Source organism: Acanthopagrus latus, chromosome 23 (assembly GCF_904848185.1).
Source record: "Acanthopagrus latus isolate v.2019 chromosome 23, fAcaLat1.1, whole genome shotgun sequence".
NCBI lineage: Eukaryota > Metazoa > Chordata > Actinopteri > Spariformes > Sparidae > Acanthopagrus > Acanthopagrus latus.
This window is the reverse complement of record NC_051061.1, coordinates 18627221-18649398: the sequence shown is the minus strand read 5'-3', so window position 1 is coordinate 18649398 and position 22178 is coordinate 18627221. Positions and strand designations below refer to the sequence as shown.

General features: G+C 44.7%; 2 protein-coding genes and 1 long non-coding RNA gene across 8 annotated transcripts in view; 2 read left to right on the top strand and 1 right to left on the bottom strand.

The window, feature by feature from the left end:
* The window catches only part of gpatch8 (G patch domain containing 8), a 29127-nt gene extending 15904 nt beyond the window's left edge, over positions 1-13223 (top strand). For 3 of the 6 annotated variants that reach the window (XM_037088414.1, XM_037088416.1, XM_037088415.1), the window contains 6 exons: positions 1917-1958; positions 4763-4830; positions 7113-7199; positions 7404-7547; positions 7699-7829; positions 8164-13223. In XM_037088414.1, the coding sequence (XP_036944309.1) occupies positions 4804-4830; positions 7113-7199; positions 7404-7547; positions 7699-7829; positions 8164-12004 (4230 nt within the window). In that variant the 5' untranslated portion in view covers positions 1917-1958; positions 4763-4803 and the 3' untranslated portion in view covers positions 12005-13223. The remainder of the gene's footprint in view (positions 1-1916; positions 1959-4762; positions 4831-7112; positions 7200-7403; positions 7548-7698; positions 7830-8163) is intronic. The other 3 variants (XM_037088411.1, XM_037088413.1, XM_037088412.1) reach the window with 1 other exon arrangement.
* A 756-nt stretch (positions 13224-13979) lies between these two features.
* On the bottom strand, positions 13980-18075 carry gosr2 (golgi SNAP receptor complex member 2). Its single transcript, XM_037088418.1, has 6 exons — positions 17897-18075; positions 17589-17653; positions 16463-16571; positions 15824-15956; positions 15316-15456; positions 13980-14839 (listed from the first exon to the last, which is right to left on the bottom strand). Exons 1-6 carry the CDS (start codon positions 17923-17925, stop codon positions 14678-14680), a joined length of 639 nt encoding a protein of 212 aa, XP_036944313.1. The 5' UTR covers positions 17926-18075; the 3' UTR covers positions 13980-14677.
* Positions 18076-18187: 112 nt separating this feature from the next.
* LOC119013673 lies at positions 18188-20121 on the top strand. Its single transcript, XR_005072805.1, has 2 exons — positions 18188-18351; positions 19932-20121. It is a non-coding gene; the product is annotated as an uncharacterized LOC119013673 (long non-coding RNA).
* The last annotated feature ends 2057 nt before the right edge of the window (positions 20122-22178 follow it).

Genomic DNA, 22178 nt, shown 5'->3' with positions numbered 1-22178 from the left:
GAGAGAACAAGTTGCAGGGGCTGACTGTGCTCTTGTTTTTGCCGCTGGCATCACTGATGTGTGGTTATGTAAGCATCCTGCTTTGTGGGCAGATGAGACTGCGGCAAAGTGTGTCCAGTTGTTGTGTAGGAATTAATGGCCCGGCATTGGAGCCAACCGTCTCCGGTGAAATTTGCTAAGGCACTTAAGGGTAGACTGAACACAATTGCACCCTTGTATCTCATTGAAGTCTGCTGGACAATCATAATCTTGCTCTCCTGTCCTGTCCTCCTTGCCAGAAGCGAAGGTTTTTGAATTTTTGAAGTGAAAGAATTGTGTCCCCTTTTTAAGTTTTTCACTGTATTGACTTTGTTCTTATTCTTCTTTTGTCCTTTTTGCCCCTTTTTAGGTAAGGTTTGTTGGATCCCCTCTGTATGTCAGTGTGTGTGTGTGTGTGTGTGTGTGTGTGTGTGGGTGTGTTTTCTTTCTCCCACTCTGCAGTTGACCTCAATGTAACACCCCTTTTACAGTGTACCGTAGGCTAATGGCCTCTGTCAGCTTCCTCCTCTTTGCTTCATAATCACTAAACCTTTATTTCAATCTGCACAAGTGTAAAGTGCTTCGATTTGAACAAAGAACCAAAATCCATTTGAAATCAAGATAGATTTAGGAAGCCATGATTCCATCACATCCCTTAGAATCATCATCTACACGTATGTTAGATTTTTTTTTTCCTCTTTGAGTTTCCGTTGCTGCTGTTGGGTATCTGATTGGCTGTAACCACGGCTCAGAATTTGAATGGCTTGCCAAGTAGACAAGTTTTCCCCCCTCTGCTTGTTTGCCTGTTTCTACCTCCAAACCTGTGAAACTTGTGTGTATGTGTGTGGTCATTATGTGGGACTGAGATGTGTGAGTGTGTCTGTTACTGACCGGGCCATAGAGTCAACTTACAGGGAAAACCTCACCACCCTTCTATACCCCGAATGTCTCTGTCCCCATGGTTACACGCTCCCGTCCTCCCCCTGTTTCTTTGCCCCTCCTGCACAGCATGTTTGTCCCAGAGGTGCACACCTGCCTGCCTCAAACTGTCACACTCACCTGGGGCTTTAAGCAGTGTTGGAGGTAACACGCTGAACTACTACTTTCACACGATAGAGTGAAATGTAACACTCCAGATGGGCGCACAGTTCACATTTTTTAGTGTACTTTGGTAAAACTGCTGCTACACAGCAACCCAGAAACCGCTCTAAGCACTGCTCAAAGCCTTGCTGGCTCTTTCCTCAGGTACATTTGTACAAGTGTCATGTGTTCACTTTTTCCGGGGTCAAGCACATCCCAAAAACAAAGCTTGCTGGCTGTAAGCTAGCGAGGAAATGAGAGAATCTCTGGGAGATTTGCTAACTGGGCTGACAAGCGTCTGCGAGGCGAAAAGCTCAAAGGGGGAAAATGGTGGTCGTCCCTAGAGGCATTTATAATCTCAGACTTGATATTTGAGACACAGGCGCTCCAAAAGTAGATGTTTTACCATTCCCTCACCCAGTACAGCTCCTCCAAAAGCTCTTATCTGATGGGGTTTTTGATGAAGGTAAAGAGGGAAGGGTTGCTGGGTTTTATGGGGATATGAGACTTTTGGCGTCCTTCGTAAGGGGTGGTAGTTTGGTACCTTAAAGGGCATATTCTGGTTAGGAGAACGAGGTGATGCCAGGCTAGGGGCCTGGGGACTTGGACGAGTGGTTGGGAGAGCGTGGTGAGAATAAATCCCTGTAAGCATCTAGCCCTGAGTGAAGGGATGAGGGGGCTGGGGAGGGGGGTGACACACCGATGCCCCTCTGGTAATCTTCCCCCCCTAAACCCCACAACCACACTCCCAACCCCACCCTCCCTTCTCTATGTGCCTCAATCTTCCTGCTTAACCAATTGGTGTTTCTTTTTTACAGCGATTTGATCCTGCCCATGTTGTGCTGATGGTAAACTTAGTGGTAAATGTTATTTTATCCCCCAATTGAATTGTTTTATTTTATTTTATTTTTTTTACTTTGTTTTGATTTCTCCCATTTTTTTTGTTTTCCTCTCATCAGAGCACCAATGCTACATAGGCTTTTCAATTCTCTCTGTATTAGTCCTCATTCTGCTGCTTGTATTTTATCATGCATATGTATTACTCTTAGAACATTGTCATTTTGTTTGTTTTCAGTTTTTTTAAAACCTTGTGATTCACACCCCGTGATTTAGATGCACATTGTTTTTGTCTGGTCCCTTTCTTTTCCACTGGAATGGGTAATGTGGAAGTATTGTCACTGTGTTTTAAAGATTGGTGATAGTTTGGGATGATTGTAATTGTTCATTAATCTCTAATTCTGGGCCTTGCTTGTAACTTCATTCAGATGTTTCACTGCAGTGGCTGGTTAACAGACCAACTCCCCCCTTTTTTTGAGGTTTCACTTCTAAACTTCTGTTAGGCAAAGAATATGAACAGACATGTCTGTCAGAAGATAGTCTTATGATGTAGTTATCGTACAATCAGTACTCTCCACAATCATCCAATCATAGTTGAGGTTTTTATCTAAAAGCCCACCCAGCTGCCAGACACTGCAGTGGGACTGAGAGTCCAGGCAGGCCTTCATATTTTCCAATGCCCATGCATTTATGATTTCAGAATTAATATGTCATTGGGCTGTGATGACTAAATTAGTAGAGCAATAACAGATATTAACCAAACCTTCCTCTGTCCTGAAAAGTAAGAATGTGCCTGGAAGAAGCCTTGTTAAAAGGAGTAATGTGTAAGATATGGCCAGAATATTACTTTAAAACATGAATGAACTAACAGTTGGTGCGAAGAAACTTCAGTTTTGAAGTTATGTCAAAAGCGTCTATGCACTGTGTTGTGGAGATGTCTTGTTGTCCCTGAAGTCACAGTCTCGGTCAGAGCTGCTGTAAATCACCTGCTTACTGTATCCCTGGTTGTCAGACTGACCTCAGTCAGTCTTGGAGGCTGTTCAGTCTCAGTTTGTTGTCCAGCCGTGTCCACTCTCATTTCAGGCGGCCAAATCCAGTTAAACTGGGGCCAACTGCCCGTTGTGACTTCTCCTGTGATCTGAGGTCCCTGTCTAGACAAACTCGAGAGCCACTGGCTTCATGGCTAACTCAGTCATGAGCCAATTGGCTAAAGGTAGCTAGCTACAGCCAAGGATAGCTAGCAAAGAGCAGCACTTGTTTGTTGCTCTTCCTGATGTTTTTGGAGCTACCTCGAGTTCTGGCCATATTCTACGAATTACACCTTTTTTAAAGTAATAAGTTATGTCATTATCACATTACATATGTTGTTTCGGGGCTCATCTTGGCTCAAAGTGTTACTTTGGTCGGATAGCGGAAAATGCAAAGTATTTTTTACTTTTAGTCAAATTTGGAAGAACCGACAAAGAAGCATTTATTATACATTTTCAAGCCAAATGCTTGTAGTTATTCCATACGCCCAATGGTATACGTAAAAGCTTGATTCATGAAAACAAACTAACTTTGATATATGTGGGAGGAAAAAAACTGAAACCAAACTGAATTGATAATCACTATCAGTAAGATTGATTATTGTATCTGGCTGGCAACAGGAGCAGCAGACTAGTCCAAATTCTTTTTATGCCTTTTGTGTTGAGATTCCCCTGTCTATCTATCTGTCTGTGTGTCCTCCCCTTCCTTCTCCTCCTACCCATACCCATGTTTCACCAGGTAAGTATCCCCATCCCTTGCACTGTCACCATGGCGATACCTGGCCTGTGACGTCACTCTGCTGTAGTTCAGTGCTTGTGTCCTTTTTTAATTTTTTACTCTTGTCTTTCTCTCTGCTTTGTTTGGCTGATTATGAGTGGATTAAGCAATTCTGTGTCAATCTCCAAAGTAGTTTTGATTTTTATATATTTTATATCTTTAATGTTTCATTCTGTTTTTTGTTTTCTTTTGGTTGTCTTTGGTTTGTTTATTTTTCTACAGTTAATTTCCTTCCGATCTAGCTCTTTTCACAGCTTACATAACGTAGATAAGTAGACAGAGGAAAATAATCTTTCAGCTCTGTGTCATTATGAGGAAGGGGGCCTGGGACAAGGGAACAGATTTGGACCTCAGGACAGTGGAAGGGGCTTGCAGGGTCAGCCAGCCTGCAGACATGTCAGAAAGAGATGATGCAATTGGCCTTAGATAATATTGGGAAGCTTTTTGTTCCCCTCACGGAGGATGTCGCAGTGGCAGCAGCTGCGCAGGCCTGTTGCAACTCCCTTCACACACACACCACCACCACACGTCCCCTCAAGCTGTAGCGTCCTTGATAAACTTGGCATTCTGGTTTAACAGGACTGCAGCAGAGAACGGGTGGAGGGAGGGGTGGTGGGTGCCTCAAATACACTGAAAAGATATGGAAACAGATTTGCTTAAAGCTGACAGTTTTTGTCTAATGAGACTTAGTGCTGAACAACCTTGATGCCCTTGACTTCATATAAATCTCCAGATATACATAAATTGCAACTAATTTGACTCATTTGAAATGGAAATCAGCAGCCAGATCAAATGTAACAGGAAGGCTAGATAAGATAAAGTGATCTGTACTTGGTGGCTGCTGTAAGCTGTGAGAATAGCTGGTGTTTGGTTCACTGTAGCTTTCTGGTCTCTTTGCACTTCAAGGCAAAAATTCTCTAACCCCAGCACCCTATGCTCTAAAAGCAGGCTGTCTCCGAGCTGGCCCTCCGTCACAATCTCAAAAACTCACCGAGTCCTCTCTCTGTCTCTTCTCCCTCAGGACGCACCGACCCTGTGCCCATCATCCTCAAGTATGATGTCATGGGGATGGGACGGATGGAGATGGAGGTAGGCTGATGTTCATTTTAATTCCTATCACTAATTTATGTTCTTAACGGGGACACGGTGGAAAGCTTCAGGCTGTTTTTAAATGTTCTAGTTTCGTTCTGTGGCCCAACATGTTAGAGAGAGATCAGTTATCTGCTGGCAGATTATTAAAACTGTTCACTTCTCCTTTCATCAGTATGCATTCTTTTTGTGTCCGATGGAAGATAAAATACATTAGTTTAAAAAAAACAATGTTTTGGCTCCGTAGCATCTTCTCTGTCTGTGGTCTCACTCAGTGCCTTGCCCACAACGTGGTCTGATCAGCCAATCAACACTGAATGATTTTAGTCTGCAAGTTGGCGAATAAATGTAATGGATATAAATTTAGAACAAAGTGATGAAATGTCATAACAGCCAGTGGTCAAGAAGCTAATATTCTTGGTCTCAGTGGCCCTCAGCATGACACAAATATAGACTAAAAGTCTAACCGGAATACGGGATCTTTGTGTGCCAGTGCCAATATCAGGGAGTGAAATAATCCAATATCAGTACACCGGGCAATCATTTTTTTTGCAGTGATCCCTCAAATGTGGTTATCAGACACGAAAGCTGCGTATTTTACAGTTTAACAAACATCAACATCAGTGCGCTAAACACAACAAACTTTACTGGGAATCGAATAATTATAGATTATTCCAAGCATCTCTGCATCACAATCTTTTTTAATGAAAAGTTTCTTAGTGCCACATATTTGACAACATGAAAATCTGTACAATATATCTTTGAGGCCAATATCAACAGATAACATCAGCTAACAAATAAATAGAGCAGGTTAGTTTGTCAAATGTAAACTCATTTTGAACTGTTGTGATGAAGTGCGAGTTTTGTTCTGCTCAGTGGAAACAACTCAGTCCAACAGCAGTTGAGCTGCAGAGTTGTGGGACACTTGGCACAAAGACAAATAACAAAAGGGTGAAGCTTATAGAATTTTATTTAAAAATCTTTCCAAGACACAGTGTTGATATCCACAGGGTCTGTGGAAGAATCATTGGGCGCTTCAAATACATTTCCACGGCAGAAAATCATTACATGAGCCAAAGAGCATCATGCACAGTGCCAAAATCCAGCAGGACTCATGTAAAGCTCAGCGGCAGCGAAAACATTCTCTGAAGTTATCAATCAAGCTTAACCAACTGGCAGTCTGACAGGCAAATCTGAGCACTGTGGATGCCAGGAGGACATTAGCTGAATGAATGAATAGGTGCCAATGCATATCGCTCAGCAAAGAAAGACTCATGGTATGGGCTTGTTTTCGCTCTAGTGAATGCTTTAGCCTGAGAGTGATCCTAAGTCTTTTTTTGTTTAAGTAGCACTCCAGCCTCATTTGGTCGACGTTGAGTTGGAAAAAAAAAGATTAAAGTTAAAGATTCTTTAACAACTGTAACATTTTAATGTTCCATTGTCAAGCAAGTTTGTGATGTTGAAGAAGGCACTCAAGGAATAGAAAGAAATGTCAACTTGTCAGATAGCAAAATGACCAATGTTACCAATGTTTAAAAAAAAAAAAAAAAGCATATATGCTTTAATTGTAGTTTAAAAATCATATAAGAGATGGTAACACAAGTTGGTCAGATGCCTGGACTTCAGATCTGCTGCCTGCTGAATGCCACTGATTACATAAAAGCGTCGGCTCCTGTAGTAATTTGCATTTGACCTCCACAATTATGGCTGCATGTCATACATTCGCCTTCAGGAGGCTGGTGACCTCCACACTGATGTGCTGGTACAATCAATGATGACTCTAGCATTAAAGTATAACTGAATTCAACTTGTCAGCTACAGCGTACATACCTGCTCTGTAAATCGTGCGTCTTGTGATCTCTTTTGAGGAGAAAATCAGAAGCCACAAGGGAGAAACTTACTGTATAATTCCTTTTTCTTTTCACGATGGTGGCTCCTAATTTTGCACTATTCGGTGGAATACCAGTAAAAGGTCAGTTTATGCATAGAAGTTTTTAAGATATTGCGCCAAAGACAATTTTTCATATTGACATTATTTTAGACTCCATAAAGGGATGACTAATGAGATTTCAGATGGACTTGAACAATCTGTCACCATCTGAATCATATAGAAGAAAACGTAAGCAGTAACAAACTGACCAATCACAACCCCGGGAGCCCATAAGTGCCAACAGCATAACAGCTTGTGGCCTGTAAGATGAATCTGAAATGCTCTCGTTGATTCAGGGGTGTTTGGTTTTGTGTGAGCGCTGTAACTGTAACTGCTGCATCTGTGCTTGTAGCTGGACTATGCAGAGGATGCCACAGAGAAGAGAAGAGTGCTCGAAGTGGAGAAAGAGGACACAGAGGAACTGCGGCAAAAATACAAGGTGATGTCCTTCAGTTTTGTGTCTCTCTGATTATTTGTGTTGGTTCTGTCCCCTGTAGTCTGAGTAGCAGGGCTGCTGTGGTAAATGCTTGTTTGCAGGGAAACAGAAGACTCTAGTTACTGTAATCAAGTGTCTTCTTCTACTCCTTGAACACAGTCTAAGATTCAGTCACTCATTCTCCCATGTGTTTCTCATTAACAACAGGACCAGATGGAAAAGGAGAAAGCAATTGCAAAGGCTCTGGAGGACCTGAGAGCCAATTTCTACTGTGAGCTATGTGACAAACAGTATACCAAACACCAGGAGTTTGACAACCATATTAACTCTTATGACCACGCTCACAAGCAGGTACTTGTAATTTCCAATTTCCACTCATGATGGAGATCTGTTTTGTGTTAAAACACAAGAGAAGCGTCTGTCTTTTTAACTGCATGAGAAGAGATACTGACGTGTTTTGTTCTTTCCTGGCGTGTCATCGTTTTGCTGTTGTGTGTTGCAGAGGCTTAAAGAGCTGAAGCAGAGAGAGTTTGCTCGCAATGTGTCCTCACGTTCCCGGAAAGATGGAAAGAAGCAGGAAAAGATGCTGCGCAGATTGCATGAGCTGGCCGAGCAGAGGAAACAACAAGACCGGTAAGAGTTTATGCCCCGAGTGCCCTCTGCTGGCTGGATTTCAAACTTTTTTCTGTTGCTAGTACAATTGCATGTCTGTGTGTTAAGGGATTGTTGTGCAACCTGTTAGGCTGGACAAAGACCACAACCTAAAAACATGTTTGTCTTGTTTGGATCGCATGTTTCCCAGCCTCTTTTTAAAATGATGAAACTGAATCCTGACACTGAAGACATTCAGGAACCTATTTAGCCCTTTGTAATGATAAACAAACAAAAACAAGCATGTGATTATTCTGCTCAGCTGTCACTTTTATCAGAAACATTTACATCACAATATAATGTTTTTATGTTTCAGTACTCCAGGAAGCGGGCCAATGTTCAAACCCACCACAGTTGCAGTGGATGGAGAGAAGGCAGAAGAAGGCGACAGCCTAACACCTGAAAACACCATGATGACAGACAGCACCCAGGAAGATTCACCAGCAGAAAGAGCAGGACCAGGCTCCCCAAAACCAGGTCCGACCATCAGCTTCTCTTTGGGGAAGAACCCCTCCTCCTCCTCCCCGACCGCTAGCAATGCGTCCAAGGTCAGCGTGTCCTTTTCTTTCGCCAAGAAAGCCCCAGTAAAGCTTGAGACAGCAGCAGCAGTGTTTGCTGATCACGGAGAGGAGGCTATGGAGGAGGAGGAGGGCCAGGAGGGAGAGAAGGTTGGAGGGCAGGACGAGACATCTGGCTGCAGCACAGACAGCCCTAAGGGAGGTGATGGAGGAGGAGGTGGTGAAGTAGAAAGTGTTGTGGCAGTGACAGACGAAGCTCAGCAACCTGATGACGGAGCCTCTCTAGCCTCCACTCTCAACAAACTGAAGATGATGATGAAAAAAGAGGAAGGATATGCTGGACAGGAGCCTGAGTACTATCACTATATACCTCCAGCCCACTGTCGGGTAAAGCCTCATTTCCAATTTCTGCTGTTTATGAAGGCCACTGATCAGTGTACAAGCAAAGAAGAGGAAGAGGAGGAAGGGGCGCAGGAGGAGAAAAAGGTTGAAAATAGAACTGAACAGACGGAGCCTGACGTCACAGAGTGCAAGCCTGAGAAAGAACAAACTGTCACCTCCCCCCCTGACACAGAGACAACCCCTCCATCGCCTAAAGTGAAGATGGAGGATGTCTCTACATGTGCCGCTGACTCAGCTCCCGTGGTACCCACTTCACCCACGCAAAAAGTAGAGAGTGCACAGGAAACTCAAGACACAAACTCGGGTCCTAAAATCCCCACAGGTCCCTTCTTCCCAGTTCTGAGCAAAGATGAGAGCACGACCCTGCAGTGGCCCTCTGAGCTCCTCGAATTTACAAAAGCTCAACCATCTCTGTCTTACAGCTGTAACCCTCTCTATTTTGACTTCAAGCTGTCCCGCAACAAAGGAGTGCGTGGAGGGAAAGCAACAAAGTCCCCGAAGCCCTGTGAAGAGTCTGACGAAAAGGGGCAAGAGGCAGCTGCCCCCACAGCTGAAGTAGACACAACTACCAAACCTGGGACCAGCACTGACAAAGACAAGTCAGTGATGAAGGGAGAGACTGGTCAAACAGAAGGTGATGAGCAAAAACTGGCTACTGGTAGCAGTAGTGCCAAGAAAAAAAAGAAAAAGAAGAAGCATAAGAAGTCTTCGAAGCACTCAAAACGCAAAGGAAAAGAAAAGGGTGCAAAAGAGGATGCAGAGGGAGAAACTGAGGCAACACAAGAGAAGCCTAAAAAGAAGAAAAAACACAAACGGAAGAAGAGCAAAAATAAAGCTCCGGATCAAGACGAGGCAACAGGTGATGAGAAGGAAAAGGCAAAACCAAAGTCAGAAGATAAAACCGTTGCTTCCTCTGTTCAGCTGACAACTTCTGGAGGAGGAGCGACAGGAAATACAGGAGCAGAATCAGGCAAGAGGAAGCGTGCTACGAAGGAAGTGCCTTGCAAGTCTGGAGCAGAGGAAGGAGGAACCGGAAAAGGGACTGACAAGACCAACTCGTCAGAGGAGCACAGCAGCACCAAGAGACAAAAGACTGACTCCAGTGCACCTCAAAGTGCCTCCTGCTCCACCTCAGCCCAGAAGAGTCCTGGTCCTGGTCGACCTCCCAGCAGTGAGAGCGAAGATGAAGGAGGCACTAAGACTCAGCGGTCACGTCACCATAGGTCAAGTCCTCGGGAGCAACGCCGACACCATAGTGAAGAATCAGGGCGGTCCTGCAGCCGTTCGTCGAGACGGGGGGAGAGACGGGGCAGCAGTCGTCGACGCCATCGTGGCCAAAACTCCCGTAGTCACTCATACTCCAGCAGCTCTGAGCGCTCATCAGCAGGCAGCAGCGCCTACAGCCATCGCAGCCACAGCTACTCAGACAGCTACAGTGACTACAGCACCGAGGGTCGCAGACGGAGGCGCAAACGTTCATCAGACTCTGAATATGAGCGGAGAGGAAGCCGAGGTCGTAGACGATCCAGGAGACATCAGTACTCCTCGTCCTCCTCAGAAGACTCCCGCTCACGTTCACGCAGCTACAGTCGCAGGAAGAGGCACCGACGGCACCACAGGAGCAGCTCAAGAAGCTCTAGTAGCTGGAGCCGCAGCACCAGCGCCAGATCCTGGAGGCGCAGCTACAGCCGCAGCCACAGCTCCGCCAGCCGCTCCTCCAGCTCCACCAAAGGCTCTCCTCGCCGGCGAGGTGCCAGGAGTCGAGCGGACAGTGACACGCGGCGCAGAGACTTTAACCGCTCCCGCATCTATCGCTCCCAGTCTCCACGTTCATCTTCATCACGAGGCCTTAACCGCAACTCACATTCATCCGGCTCGCAGGCTCTGAGACAAGGGAGCTCCCGAGATGCAGGGGAACAGAAAAACAGCCTGACTGCACGCCAGCTGCTGGAGAAGGTTCAGTCTAAAAAGAGCTCTGATGACTCTGCCACAGGAACAAAGTCTGGGCTTAAGATTAAGGACCCACCACAGGGTTACTTTGGTCCCAAACTACCCCCGGCCCTGGGAAGCAAAGCCATGCTGCCACTCTTTGGTAAGCTGCAGGCAGGAAAGAAACCAGTGATCCCCCTAACGAGACCTGATGAGGGAGAGAAATCAGGAGCAGGGAAAGGCTCTGAGGCTGAGGCAGAGGTTATCCTGGTAGAGCCTATCAGGGAGTTCCCCCCTCCACCACCACCTCCAGCTCCACCAGTTCAGAAGGTGGAGGAGGCCCCACAGAGCACAGTGGTGCCAGAGGAGACTCAGCAGCCCGCCATAGAAGCCCAGGTGCACCAAGAGTCCCGGCCTTTGTTTGAACAGGAGCCTTCTATGATGATGCCCCAGTACCAAGCAGAAACAGGACAGGACCCATCACAGAACCCCATGATGGAGTCCCTCATGCCAGAAATGCAGCAGCAGCCTCAGATGCATGCCTACCCTGCTTACCCACCACCCACCCTGGAGGAGGAGGGCATGGAGGCGGAGGAGGATGGACTGGCTCCTCTGGAGAGTCAGCCCATCACGTTCACACCAGAGGAGATGGAGAAATACAGCAAACTACAGCAGGCTGCCCAGCAGCACATCCAGCAGCAGCTTCTGGCCAAACAGGTGAAGACATTTCCCTCTGCAGCTGCAGCGGCGGCTGCTGCTGCAGCTGCAGCCAACTTGGCCCCAGCTCCACCTCCTCCAGCACTGCAGCAGATCCACATTCAGCAGCCCACTGTGTCTGTAGCCTCCGGCACATCCATCACCACAGTGCAGCACGCCATTCTGCAGCACCACGCTGCCACTGCTGCAGCCATGGGCATCCACCCAGCACATGCACACCACCCACACCCTGCACATGCCCAGTTGGCCCAGGTACACCACATTCCCCAGCACCACCTTACCCCCATCTCCCTGTCTCCTCTGGGCCACTCTCTCGGTCACTCTCTGGGACACTCGCTCGGACACGCTGGGCTGATTCCTGCCCACCCGACAGCCTTCCTCTCTGGTCAGCCTATACACATCATCCCAGCGTCTGCACTTCACCACACCCCCTTAGCCCTGCACCACGTACCACACGCAGCCCTTTACCCCACACTCTTTACACCTCGGCCGTCACAGGCTGCCGCAGCAGCGGCTCTCCAACTGCACCCACTGCTACACCCAATTTTCTCAGGACAGGACCTCCAGCACCCACCTAACCACGGCTCTTGAGTGATGATACAAGTGGAGGAGTAAAGTCTCAGCACCCGACCACTGGAGGGAAGACTTAACCTGACCGGCTTGGTTTAGGGTTTCCAGATGACGTCTTTGCAGGCAGCGAGACAGGAAGCTGTCATTAAACCACCATTTTACTGGCCTACACAGTGCAGTAAGTTGTAGCCACAAAGTGGTGCTGCCTGTGTGAGAGTCAAATCTGACACTAACATTTTGTTCTGGCTCATGTGAGGTTTTTTTTTTTCTCTGTGTTTTGACCTGAATTTTTAAAACAGGGTGTAGATTTACAGACTTCCTCAAGACATTGGTTTATATTCCACCGCCCATTTGTTTTTGAACGATGAGTCAAAGAAACCACTGGAGGTGTTTTTTTTGTTTTTCAACTTAAAAATGTTATTCTTCTCACGGTTTTTATGTTTTGCTCATTTTGGCAGCCAAAGAGACGTAATGGCTGAAACTAAAAGCAGAATCGTGTCTGGAAAAGAAAGTGGCATCGCTCTTCGTTTCCGTAAAGTAACCTTCAGAGACAAACTGTTTGATAATTACTGATACTCTTTATGTTCTCATATGACTACTCACCCTCTATTGGATCTTTGGTCTCATATTTTGTAATGCAGTACCTTGTACATATATCAGTGTGTAATGTGAAGAATCCCACCAATGATGACCATGTAAAATTACAGCTGTGGTGTCCCAAATCGGTATGACATTGTCACATAGGAGCCCCCTCTGTTAGCGAGGGGAGATGTGATGTAGGGGTCTTTACACCCCATTGCTCTGAGGCAAAGCTAATGTTACCTGTGGTGAGGGTATGCCTGAATGAATTGCACTGAAATCTGTACATCGAGATGATGCGCTTGCATCATGTAACAATAAGATTGTAGTATACTGCAATAATTGTATTTTTCTGTTTTTAAATTATTTTCCAAAATGCTCTTCATAAGGAGGGCTGTGTTTTTGCTTTTTGTGTAATTTTGTAAATAAAACTGCTGTAGATTAACCTATTAACATTCTAGAGGTTTAAGACAGGCATTGGAAAAACGCAGAACTACAAGGGTGGAAGGAAGGCGGATACATGTATGTATTTTATCAAGGTTGTTTCTAAATTCCCCGGCTGAGATGGGCCGGGATGGCAAAGGAATAGTGATCTGTCAAATAGTAGCAACTCTGTATTTTTTAAAAACTTACTGTTTCAGCAAATAAAATCTTGAGTTCATGTCTTTTTTTCCCCTCATATGTTGGGTTAACTAAATTCACCTGTAAACATTAGAATCCTCTGAGCGCTCTGCAGTCTCCAGTAGAGCTGCAATGGTTAGGCAATGGAAAGAAAATTCATAATTCTAGTGAAAAGGTTGAACATTTTCAGTCCCAGCTCCTTAAATGTCAGGATTTGCTGTTTGTTATTTATGCTACTTAAAGAAGAGTCTTTGGGTGTTGGACCTATGTTTGGACAAAAGAAGCAATTAGATGGTGTCACCTTTTTTCTTTTTGTTTTAACATCATGATCCATGCAATAATCCCTGAGAAATTCACAAAAATGTTGACTGTGAGAAAAACATCCTGGATCCGTCCCTCTGCACCAGAAGTTCTGAGGCTCTCGTCAGAGCTGAGACGCATCCTCCATCCAAGTTTTGTGGAAATGTGTTGAGTTGCTTTTGTGTAACCCTGCTGACAAACCAACCAACTAACAGACTCAAATGGAAAAAACATAACCTCCTTGGCAGAGAGAATACAACATCAGCATCACTTCACTTGACAGGGAAAAGTCAAGCATTTCCTGCAGAGGTCACTGTTGAATATCAAACACTAGATGGTGCCCTAGTTTCCTTGAACAGTCTTGTGAAGGCAGCAAATCCATAACAGATTTATCAAAAGGGGAGCTAGCTGCTGACAGAAAGGGAAAGCTCTTCATAATATTAGATAGAACTGAACTTTGTTGCTCAGCAGAGTCATTTGATGAAGATATACCAAGGAAATGAAACATGTTTTAATTTATTAAGAGAATGAAGTCACTCACATAGTGAGACTCGACCAAAGCATAAATCCAAGAGAAAGTAGAACAATTACAAAATAAATGCTGCTTCCATTGGTTTTCTGAACAGATCCTTATTGCCATCCTGTTTGTATCGGGCATGTAAAATCAGCTACACATAACCTAAATTAATTTTAATGAGTATTTGCACAGTAGAATGTCTTTGTCTATGAACAATGCTTACCAAGGCAGAATGACACTGACGACACATTACTGACAGATGAACGAGCGAAACAAACAGGTTTTCACTGGAGGCAAATGCAAAGATCAGTTTGTATGAGTGCTTTAAAAAGCCATTTGGGTACAATCACAAGAGGGATTTACAGTTTCCGAGTGGTTTTGATTAGGTCACGTATGAGTGGCAGCAATCTGAGGAAAGGAGCAGATCTACGATCAGAAAGTTCAACGCTCTATCGGAGCCTCAAGTGGAATAAAATACTGTCTGTAATTAAGGTCTTCTTAATTAACCATTTACATCTCATTACAAACTGTAATGGCACCATTTATAAAAATCACGTAAATCTGATGTTAAAAATTCGGCCACTCTTCATATCATGAGGGATGATGGTGTGCTTGCAGAAGAATGTCCACGACTGATCAGAGAGACCCACCGATGCGGGTGGATGGATTGAAGGTGGTCAGCCCAGGTATCTGATTACCAGGAACATGAAGACGCAGGTCAGCAGCATGCCTCCGATCATGATGAACTTGTCCTGGGTGGCTCGTCTCTCTATCAGCCTCATCACCGTGTTCGACAGCCCCAACATGTTGGCCACGTCCAGCATCTTCTTGTGGGTCCCCTGTAGGGAGCCCGAGCAGAGCAGCGTGTCAGCAGCACTGATCGCGGCCTTAACGTGCACGTTGTTTTGGGAAAACTCAGGCATTACATGACAACAATGCAATTATCCACACTAATTCAGCTGATTTTGGGAGTTGCCAGCAACCCTGCCTGACGCGCCGCTCCGTCAGAAGTTTCCCATGGCTAGACAACCGGGCTACAAGTGCCGATCAACAGACACACCCTGATAAGAGGAGGCCTGAAGCAAAACCAGGAAGACCATCTCCTCCCTGGAAACACAGACTCACCCTCTAACTGAGCATATGCACACTAACAATGAGACTATTGTGATCACTGTGGAGAACAGAAACTGGGTCTGGAAACTTGATTTTTAACCTGAGAATTCTTTACTGGTTCATTTATCCTACAAATATAGAAAGCAAAGGTTTTTTCTCTGTTATAGTTGACTTTTATTTTCTACAAATCACATGTTCTCACCTTCAGCGTAGATCTTTGATCTCTGAGGCCGTTGAGGATGCTGCTGCCGCTGCCCAGGAGGTCGTCCATGCCTCTGTGTGCGTTGTGCAAGTTGGAGTTCAACTGAAGAGTCTCATCTATGGGGATGGAGGTATCTGCGTCCTGTCGAACAATAACAAGCATTTAAATCCAGATGATTCAGCTGGAGACCATTTGAGTGTGTAACACCGAGGGAGCTGAACACTATCACCTTTTTACTGACCCGAGACTTCACTTGGACCTCTCGGTGTTGGATTAATTCCCAAATAAACTGTGAACTTCACCAACGCCAGTCTGAGCTTGGTTGCTATAGATCTGTCTTTAATTAAATTCTCCTCAAAAGTACTTCAAAAATGCTAAGACGTCAATGTTTTCTCCCAACGGGCTCACTGGTAGGGTTGGGCCTTCGCCTCTCTATACCACGATATCCAAAATGTCAGACGTCGTATATTCTCATATTGCGTTAACGATTTAATATCGTCTGTCTTACGTTGGTGGTGAAGGTACGGCTCATGAGCTCCTCCCTCTCTCTCTCCTGGGCCTCTCTGGCGTAGCGTCGGTGCTGGAAGTTTTGCAGGGCGGTCCGAAGGTGCTGGACGTCATACTTAAGCTGATCCACTCGCCTGAGGGAAAGCAAACAACACAGTGGATCGGTTAAAGCTTGTTATAAAGTGGACAAACGCTCTCTCTCTCTGTTTTTACAGGCGCTCCACCTCCTTGATGCATTTTACGCCATTACACCCCATCCTACACAGAGATCTAACTATTCATAATTGTTCTGCCTGATGAAGATATTTCCTTTCCCTCACATCTCACAGTCTGCCCATCTCCTTTACATCACTCAGCCCCCACTGGAGCCCCCTCACCCCACCCCAGAGATCAGGTGGCTGCCGTGTCCCCTAAGGCCTGTTTACCCAGCTCGGAAATGAATCTTTGCCCAATGCGGCAGGAATGCAGGTGATGACGGGGCTTCTGATGAAATGTTTTCATAGAGCCGCGTCGCCACAGGGCAGGACGCGGCTGCCTGCCTCATCTTCTCTCCACCCTCCCAGAGCCTTTATGAGATGTGGTTCACCCTGCCAGCTCTCACGCTTTAGGGTCACCGTCCAGGGAGGGAATCCAGACTCACAGTTTGGCGTTCTGCCGGCGGTTTGGTGGCTCCTTGCTGGCCAGGATCTCGAGACGTTCTAAATGAGTGAAGATCTGGTCGGTTCTCGCCTGCAGTTCATTCTCTAACACTTCGAATAATGAGAGAAGGACACAAAAAGAGGGAGAATACAAAGGAGACATGATTCAATTGGTGTAATTGTAGGAAAACATTACATCAGATTTTCCTTTTGGATCTATTCCAAATGATTAGGTAAAACTTTACCCTTCTTAAATGTCATACGTTTGTTTGAAATTACTGGAGCTGCACAGTTAATCAAAATATTATCAGATGTACAAATAGCAACAGCTGCAATTGTTTAGGGTGCCAAAGATGAATGTTTTAATAAGGGCGTTTCAGACTACACATCTTTAGCCCTTAGCTAAGAGTTGACCCTGGGATAATAAGCCCCTTGTCACACTCAGACTATTAACCCAGGATTAACCTGAGCCCAGGACGATACCATTCACCTTCCACTTCTGCTGGCCCCGGGTCAGCTGTCCACTGGAACACACAGCTCACCAAAGATGAAAACTTTTTAACAATTATAGAAGAAAAGGTGTTTTGGATATAGTGTGTTTTGGATTTTAAATTCTATTACATCCTGCCTCCATTTCATATATTTGATGAGAAGTGTTTGATAACCACGTTTGGGGAACTTTTCTGGGCATCAGCTCCAAAAATCAAGCAGGAGTTAGGCTCCAGTATTTATCAGTAGAGTAACTTTCTTTTAACCAGCATGAAGTTTAAGTTTGCTACATCCTCCTGTGGGTTAGAACACAAGCTGATGTCATGACCTGGGGGTGGGGAGGTCGTCTGCTGCCTGGCTCCCACCATTATCTTGAAGAAGCCCTCCCAGCTTCTGTCACTGAACCCACCCTGATTCTTCCTGTCCTGGCACCAGCCTGGCCCAGAACAGAAAACAATCAACCAGGCGGGGGAGACCCCACCGCCCCCCTCCCTCCCTCCCCTCCCCTCCCCTCCCCGCTCCTGTCATTATGTGCGAGCAGCCATAACAAGTCTTTACTGAATGAAACCATTCAAAGGAAAATGAGCTTATGGTTAAACTCCGACACAGAACAGTGGGAGACACCGATGACAAACTCACAGTGTACTGACTGACGATCCGTCCTCTCCAGATTGCCCATAAGAGACTGCACCTCCTGGATGTGTCTAATCCAGAACAGACATCACGTCAATTGATAGAAAACGACACATCATTCAAAATATATAATCTGGCATTTTTTTTAAGTTTACAAACATAAACGAACCATTTAATGACGACTTTAATGACCAATAATCCCACCATGCTGTTACAGTTACAGCTAAAGTTAAATCTCAGGTAACTATTATTAGCTTATTTAGCTAACGTTAGCTGAGAGTCTTCACAGTTTCCGTAGCATCAGACACACTCACTTGTTCGTCTGATGGTAAAGAGTCTCCATCTTCCGCGATTTGTTGGGGGTGTTTAGTCTCCCGCCGCTTTGTCCCGTTACTTTTCTTCAACACCCTTATTCTGACAGCTGGCTAAGCTAGCTAGCTAGCTAACAGTGGGGGAGCGTACACGTCATCAGCAGTTTGTGTACGGAAATAGGAAAGCGGAAGTGCTGCGGCGTCAGCGTGAGACGGGCGAAAAACGAGGAGGGCTCACTCTGTCGCTTTTTTTCGACACTGAAAAATATAAATGAGATCTGCATTTGAGGTCTATTTCCGGTAACATCTGTTTATATGTAATTCTTGTGAGGTAAAGGCAGTTGAAAGGGTAATAATCATAATCAGTGCTCTGGTTGGAATATAATATTTTCTCAATTAACGAGCTTTCACCAAAAAGCTGAAGAAACACCACCCAGTGTCAAGTAGCAGACCAGCAGGTGAGAAACGTCATACACATCTTTTAACTTGGTTTTATCATCCTAAATGTTGTCGAACATTAAAGAGCCACTATGTAGTTTTGGAGAAGAAATTCAAACAGAATCGTTTATATTTACAGTATTAATGTGGTAATAATACAAAATCAGTATTTTTTTTCTCCCACCATACATGAATAAAGCAGAAAATAAGGTCCCCAGAACTCTGTTTGAAGCTAGAAAGGTGGCAGGGTCTGCCAAATATAAACAAAGTAAAACAGAATAAAATGTTGTCTTTTGAGTTCAGTTTGTTTGTTCAGTTTGTTCAGTAATGAAAACAAAGATCATTTGTTTATTTCGTTTGTTTGGGCATAAAAAAAATGTAAAAAAAAAAAAATAACAATAAAAATAAAAATAATAATAATAATAATAATAATAATACAAAGTCCTTCTCCCAAACTACATACTGCACCTTCAAGATGAAACAGGACACTAAATGTTAGCACTGAATGTCATGCAGACACGGAGTCCTGCATCCCAAGTCATCATGTTCCTAAACTTCCCACATTTAAATCTACCCCTCAGGCTGTATTTTCCATTATATTTGATGTTCTCTTAAACTTAATAGGTGACAGGTGTGACGGCAGAGGTCCTTTCCCCTCACTGGGACGAGCTCTGAGAGCAAATAGCATAATCTGTTGACATGTAGACATGTGACAGGAAAGACTGTGAAAAGCGTCCCGAGGCTACCTTTTGTCAGCTCAGCCTGATTCAGTCTAATTAGGCTATCCTGTTTTTCCACAGATGGGTGTCAGAATATTCCTGTCTGTCCGTCCAGAAGCAGCCCTCTCGCCCGCGGTCAGTCAGAGACACCAAAAACTGATGATATCAAACTATTCAGAGAGGATGTCTGAGCAAGGAGACAGGTTGTTTGTGAAGCTCCCTGTCAAGGAGCACTGTGTGAAAGTGGCTCGATTGTATTTCCCAGAACAAACCGTGAGCATTTCACAACAGTCTCTTGGTGATTTAGTGTGAGGGAAATCATCCCGGGGCGCTGCCTGGCACCTTAACAAAACCACATCTCAATCACCTTGATCCAACCCTCCATCCCAGCGCCGTCTACCAAACTGGGCGGGAGGTGGTGGGAATTATTGAGAGCGAGAGCAAGCGAAGCAAACCCCGGCATCCTTTGACCTAATAAGTGCAGTGAGCTGTTACAAGCTCCCGTTTGTTTGTTTACCTCATTCGGCACAGCAATCAGAAATCGGCCCAGACAGTTTTTCCACGGCTGCCTGATGGTACTTGAGTTGATGGTTGTATCTCCAGGCTAGACACTTCTCAACAGAGGTCCTTTTCACCCACCCCCACGTGTCAGATGCCTTGAGATCTGTTCATGCCACTTCTTGCTCTCGCTGTTCACCGTTCTCGGTTGTCATAACACATCCCCGGGGCAGTGGTTGGATGTGCACGGCTTTAACTGTTGCACAGAACGGCGAACATGTACGGAAAGGCAGAAATAAGGCCCCCCCTCTCAGACCATTTCTAAACAGTACACGAGGCACATTTACCTCTTTCTCCCTCTCTTTCTCTCTCTCTTTGTCAAGGTCGTGGGGTTCTCCCCGTCTGTCGTTTATCTTTCAGCCCTGAGGAAAGGATGAGATGAGCTTACTGGTGTTCCTCCACACCTGAGCACCACGGGCACAAACTGGAATCCAGACTCCAGGTGTGGAGCACGATCACGCCACTCCGACTGACCCAGAGATCACATGTAATTAAACCTAGTTTGATGCTGTCGCTGCTCTCGTTTAATGCACATTTATGGCACAAAGTTATGGTTCTGTCAGCTCGAAACATTGTTGAATTAGTGCTTTACAGTGTAATAATTCCGATCTTTTATTGAAGTAAAAATTCTAATAGAAGTCATCTATTTAAAATCTTACTTAGGGAAATGTTCCTTTGGTATCAAAAGTAAATGGTGGCTCCATTAACAGTGTTGTAATTATCATGTAGGCTTATTACAATTAATTATTGGAATGTTGTGATTAATTATTTACCATTTGAGCGCTATTTTAATATTGTCAAGGGAGAGCTTCCCTTAATGAGATGAAAAACATCCACAAAGAGTTATAAAATGGCCCTTAAATGACTTTAAATGGCCAGAAAGTAGGCACAAAAGACCAAGAAGAAAGGCAAAGTAACGCAAACAATTAAAAAGAGACATAAGATGGCTCAGAAAAAAATGCAAAATTAACACAAGGACACAAAAAATGACCACAAAAATGTGCAAATAACCAAGAAGGGCTGCCAGACAACCACAAATTTAAAAAAACAAGTACGTAGGGATGCAAAATAGCTGTCAAAAGATACAAAAAACTTCAAAACTTCCAAAAAGTAACACAAAACAATGCAAAAAGAAACATAAAGTGGCTCAGAAAAGATGCAACATTAACTCAAAGTGACCACAAAGAAGGGAAAGAGCTGCAGAAGAACCACAAACGTAAACAAAACAACCATGGAGGGATGCAAAATAACTGTCAAAAGATGCAGAATGTATATATAAAATACTGATCTGAAGAACATCTAGTAAATGTAGCTGACGAATAAATATATTGCAGAAAGGGTAACAATTCCCTTTGAGATGTATAAAAGATAATTGAATTGAATACTCAGTTTAATTACAACCGCCTCAACAATGTACTTAAGTGTTTTACTGAAGTACATCTATGGAATCACATTCAACCGCTGGGGCTCTTACTTACATATGTGTTGCCTAATTGTCTGGCTTAACGTGTATTTCAAAGTAGACCTGGATCAAGATGATGAAATGCAGTCATTTTTTTTATCACTAGAGTTTTAAGGCATTAAGATGATTGTGTTAGAGTGTTAGAAAGAGATTTATGCGAGCAGAGATTCAAAGAAAGTGTACATTTGTGTGTGTGTGTGTGTGTGTGTGTGTGTGTGTGTGTGTGTGTGTGTGTGTGTGTGTGTGTGTGTGTGTGTGTGTGTGTGTGTGTGTGTGTGTGTGGCCGCTTCACTGGATCGTCGAAGAATGCTATTTCCTTTTCTCCTTTGGGGGGTCCAGCTGGAACCAAACACAATTCAACAGTGGATCAGTCTCCCTGTCCCGGTGAGACAACATGGCCTCAGAGTTATTGTTTGGCAGAGGAAGAAAGCACTCCGTGTTCTCTGCCACCACCACCCTCAACAACACTGTCTTGTTCATCAAGAGAAAATGACATGTTGTTGAGTCACTTCTACACAACGCACTTAATGATGTTTTTCAGGCAATATAATACACCATAACTCTCCAATGATTGCCCAAGACAGACAGAGTGAAGAAGCCAATTATGAGGAGCAAAATCGCCTAGGGTCAACAATTTTTGGATACCAGTCATTTTTTGGAGGCACGCTGATCTTCTCGCTCCCCCTGAGGGGGATGAGCCACTCGTCTTTGAAGCAGTGATGAGACGCTGAATGAAGGCAAATGAGGGCCTGTCAGATTTGACAGGAGAGACTCACAGCCTCCCCTGTGTCTCTGTGGGTCCTGGTGGGAAAGGGGTCCAGAGGATGGAGCCAGGGGTGGCACAGCCCCCAGCCCCAACCCCACCAGAGAGAAAAGGTGAGGGGCAGTTGACCTGTTAGTGTTCGATTCTCTACATGAAGTGACTGAAGAGACTTAGAATAAGAAGAGCTGCAAAATGAAAAATGACCAAAAAGAGATGCAAAACAACTTTAAAGGGACTCAAAAGCTAAATAAATACAAATGAATACAAAAAAACTACAAAAAGAAGTCAAATGGCAGTCAAATGATGCAAAATCTCAGCATTTCACCCTCTTGTTCTGCCTCCCTG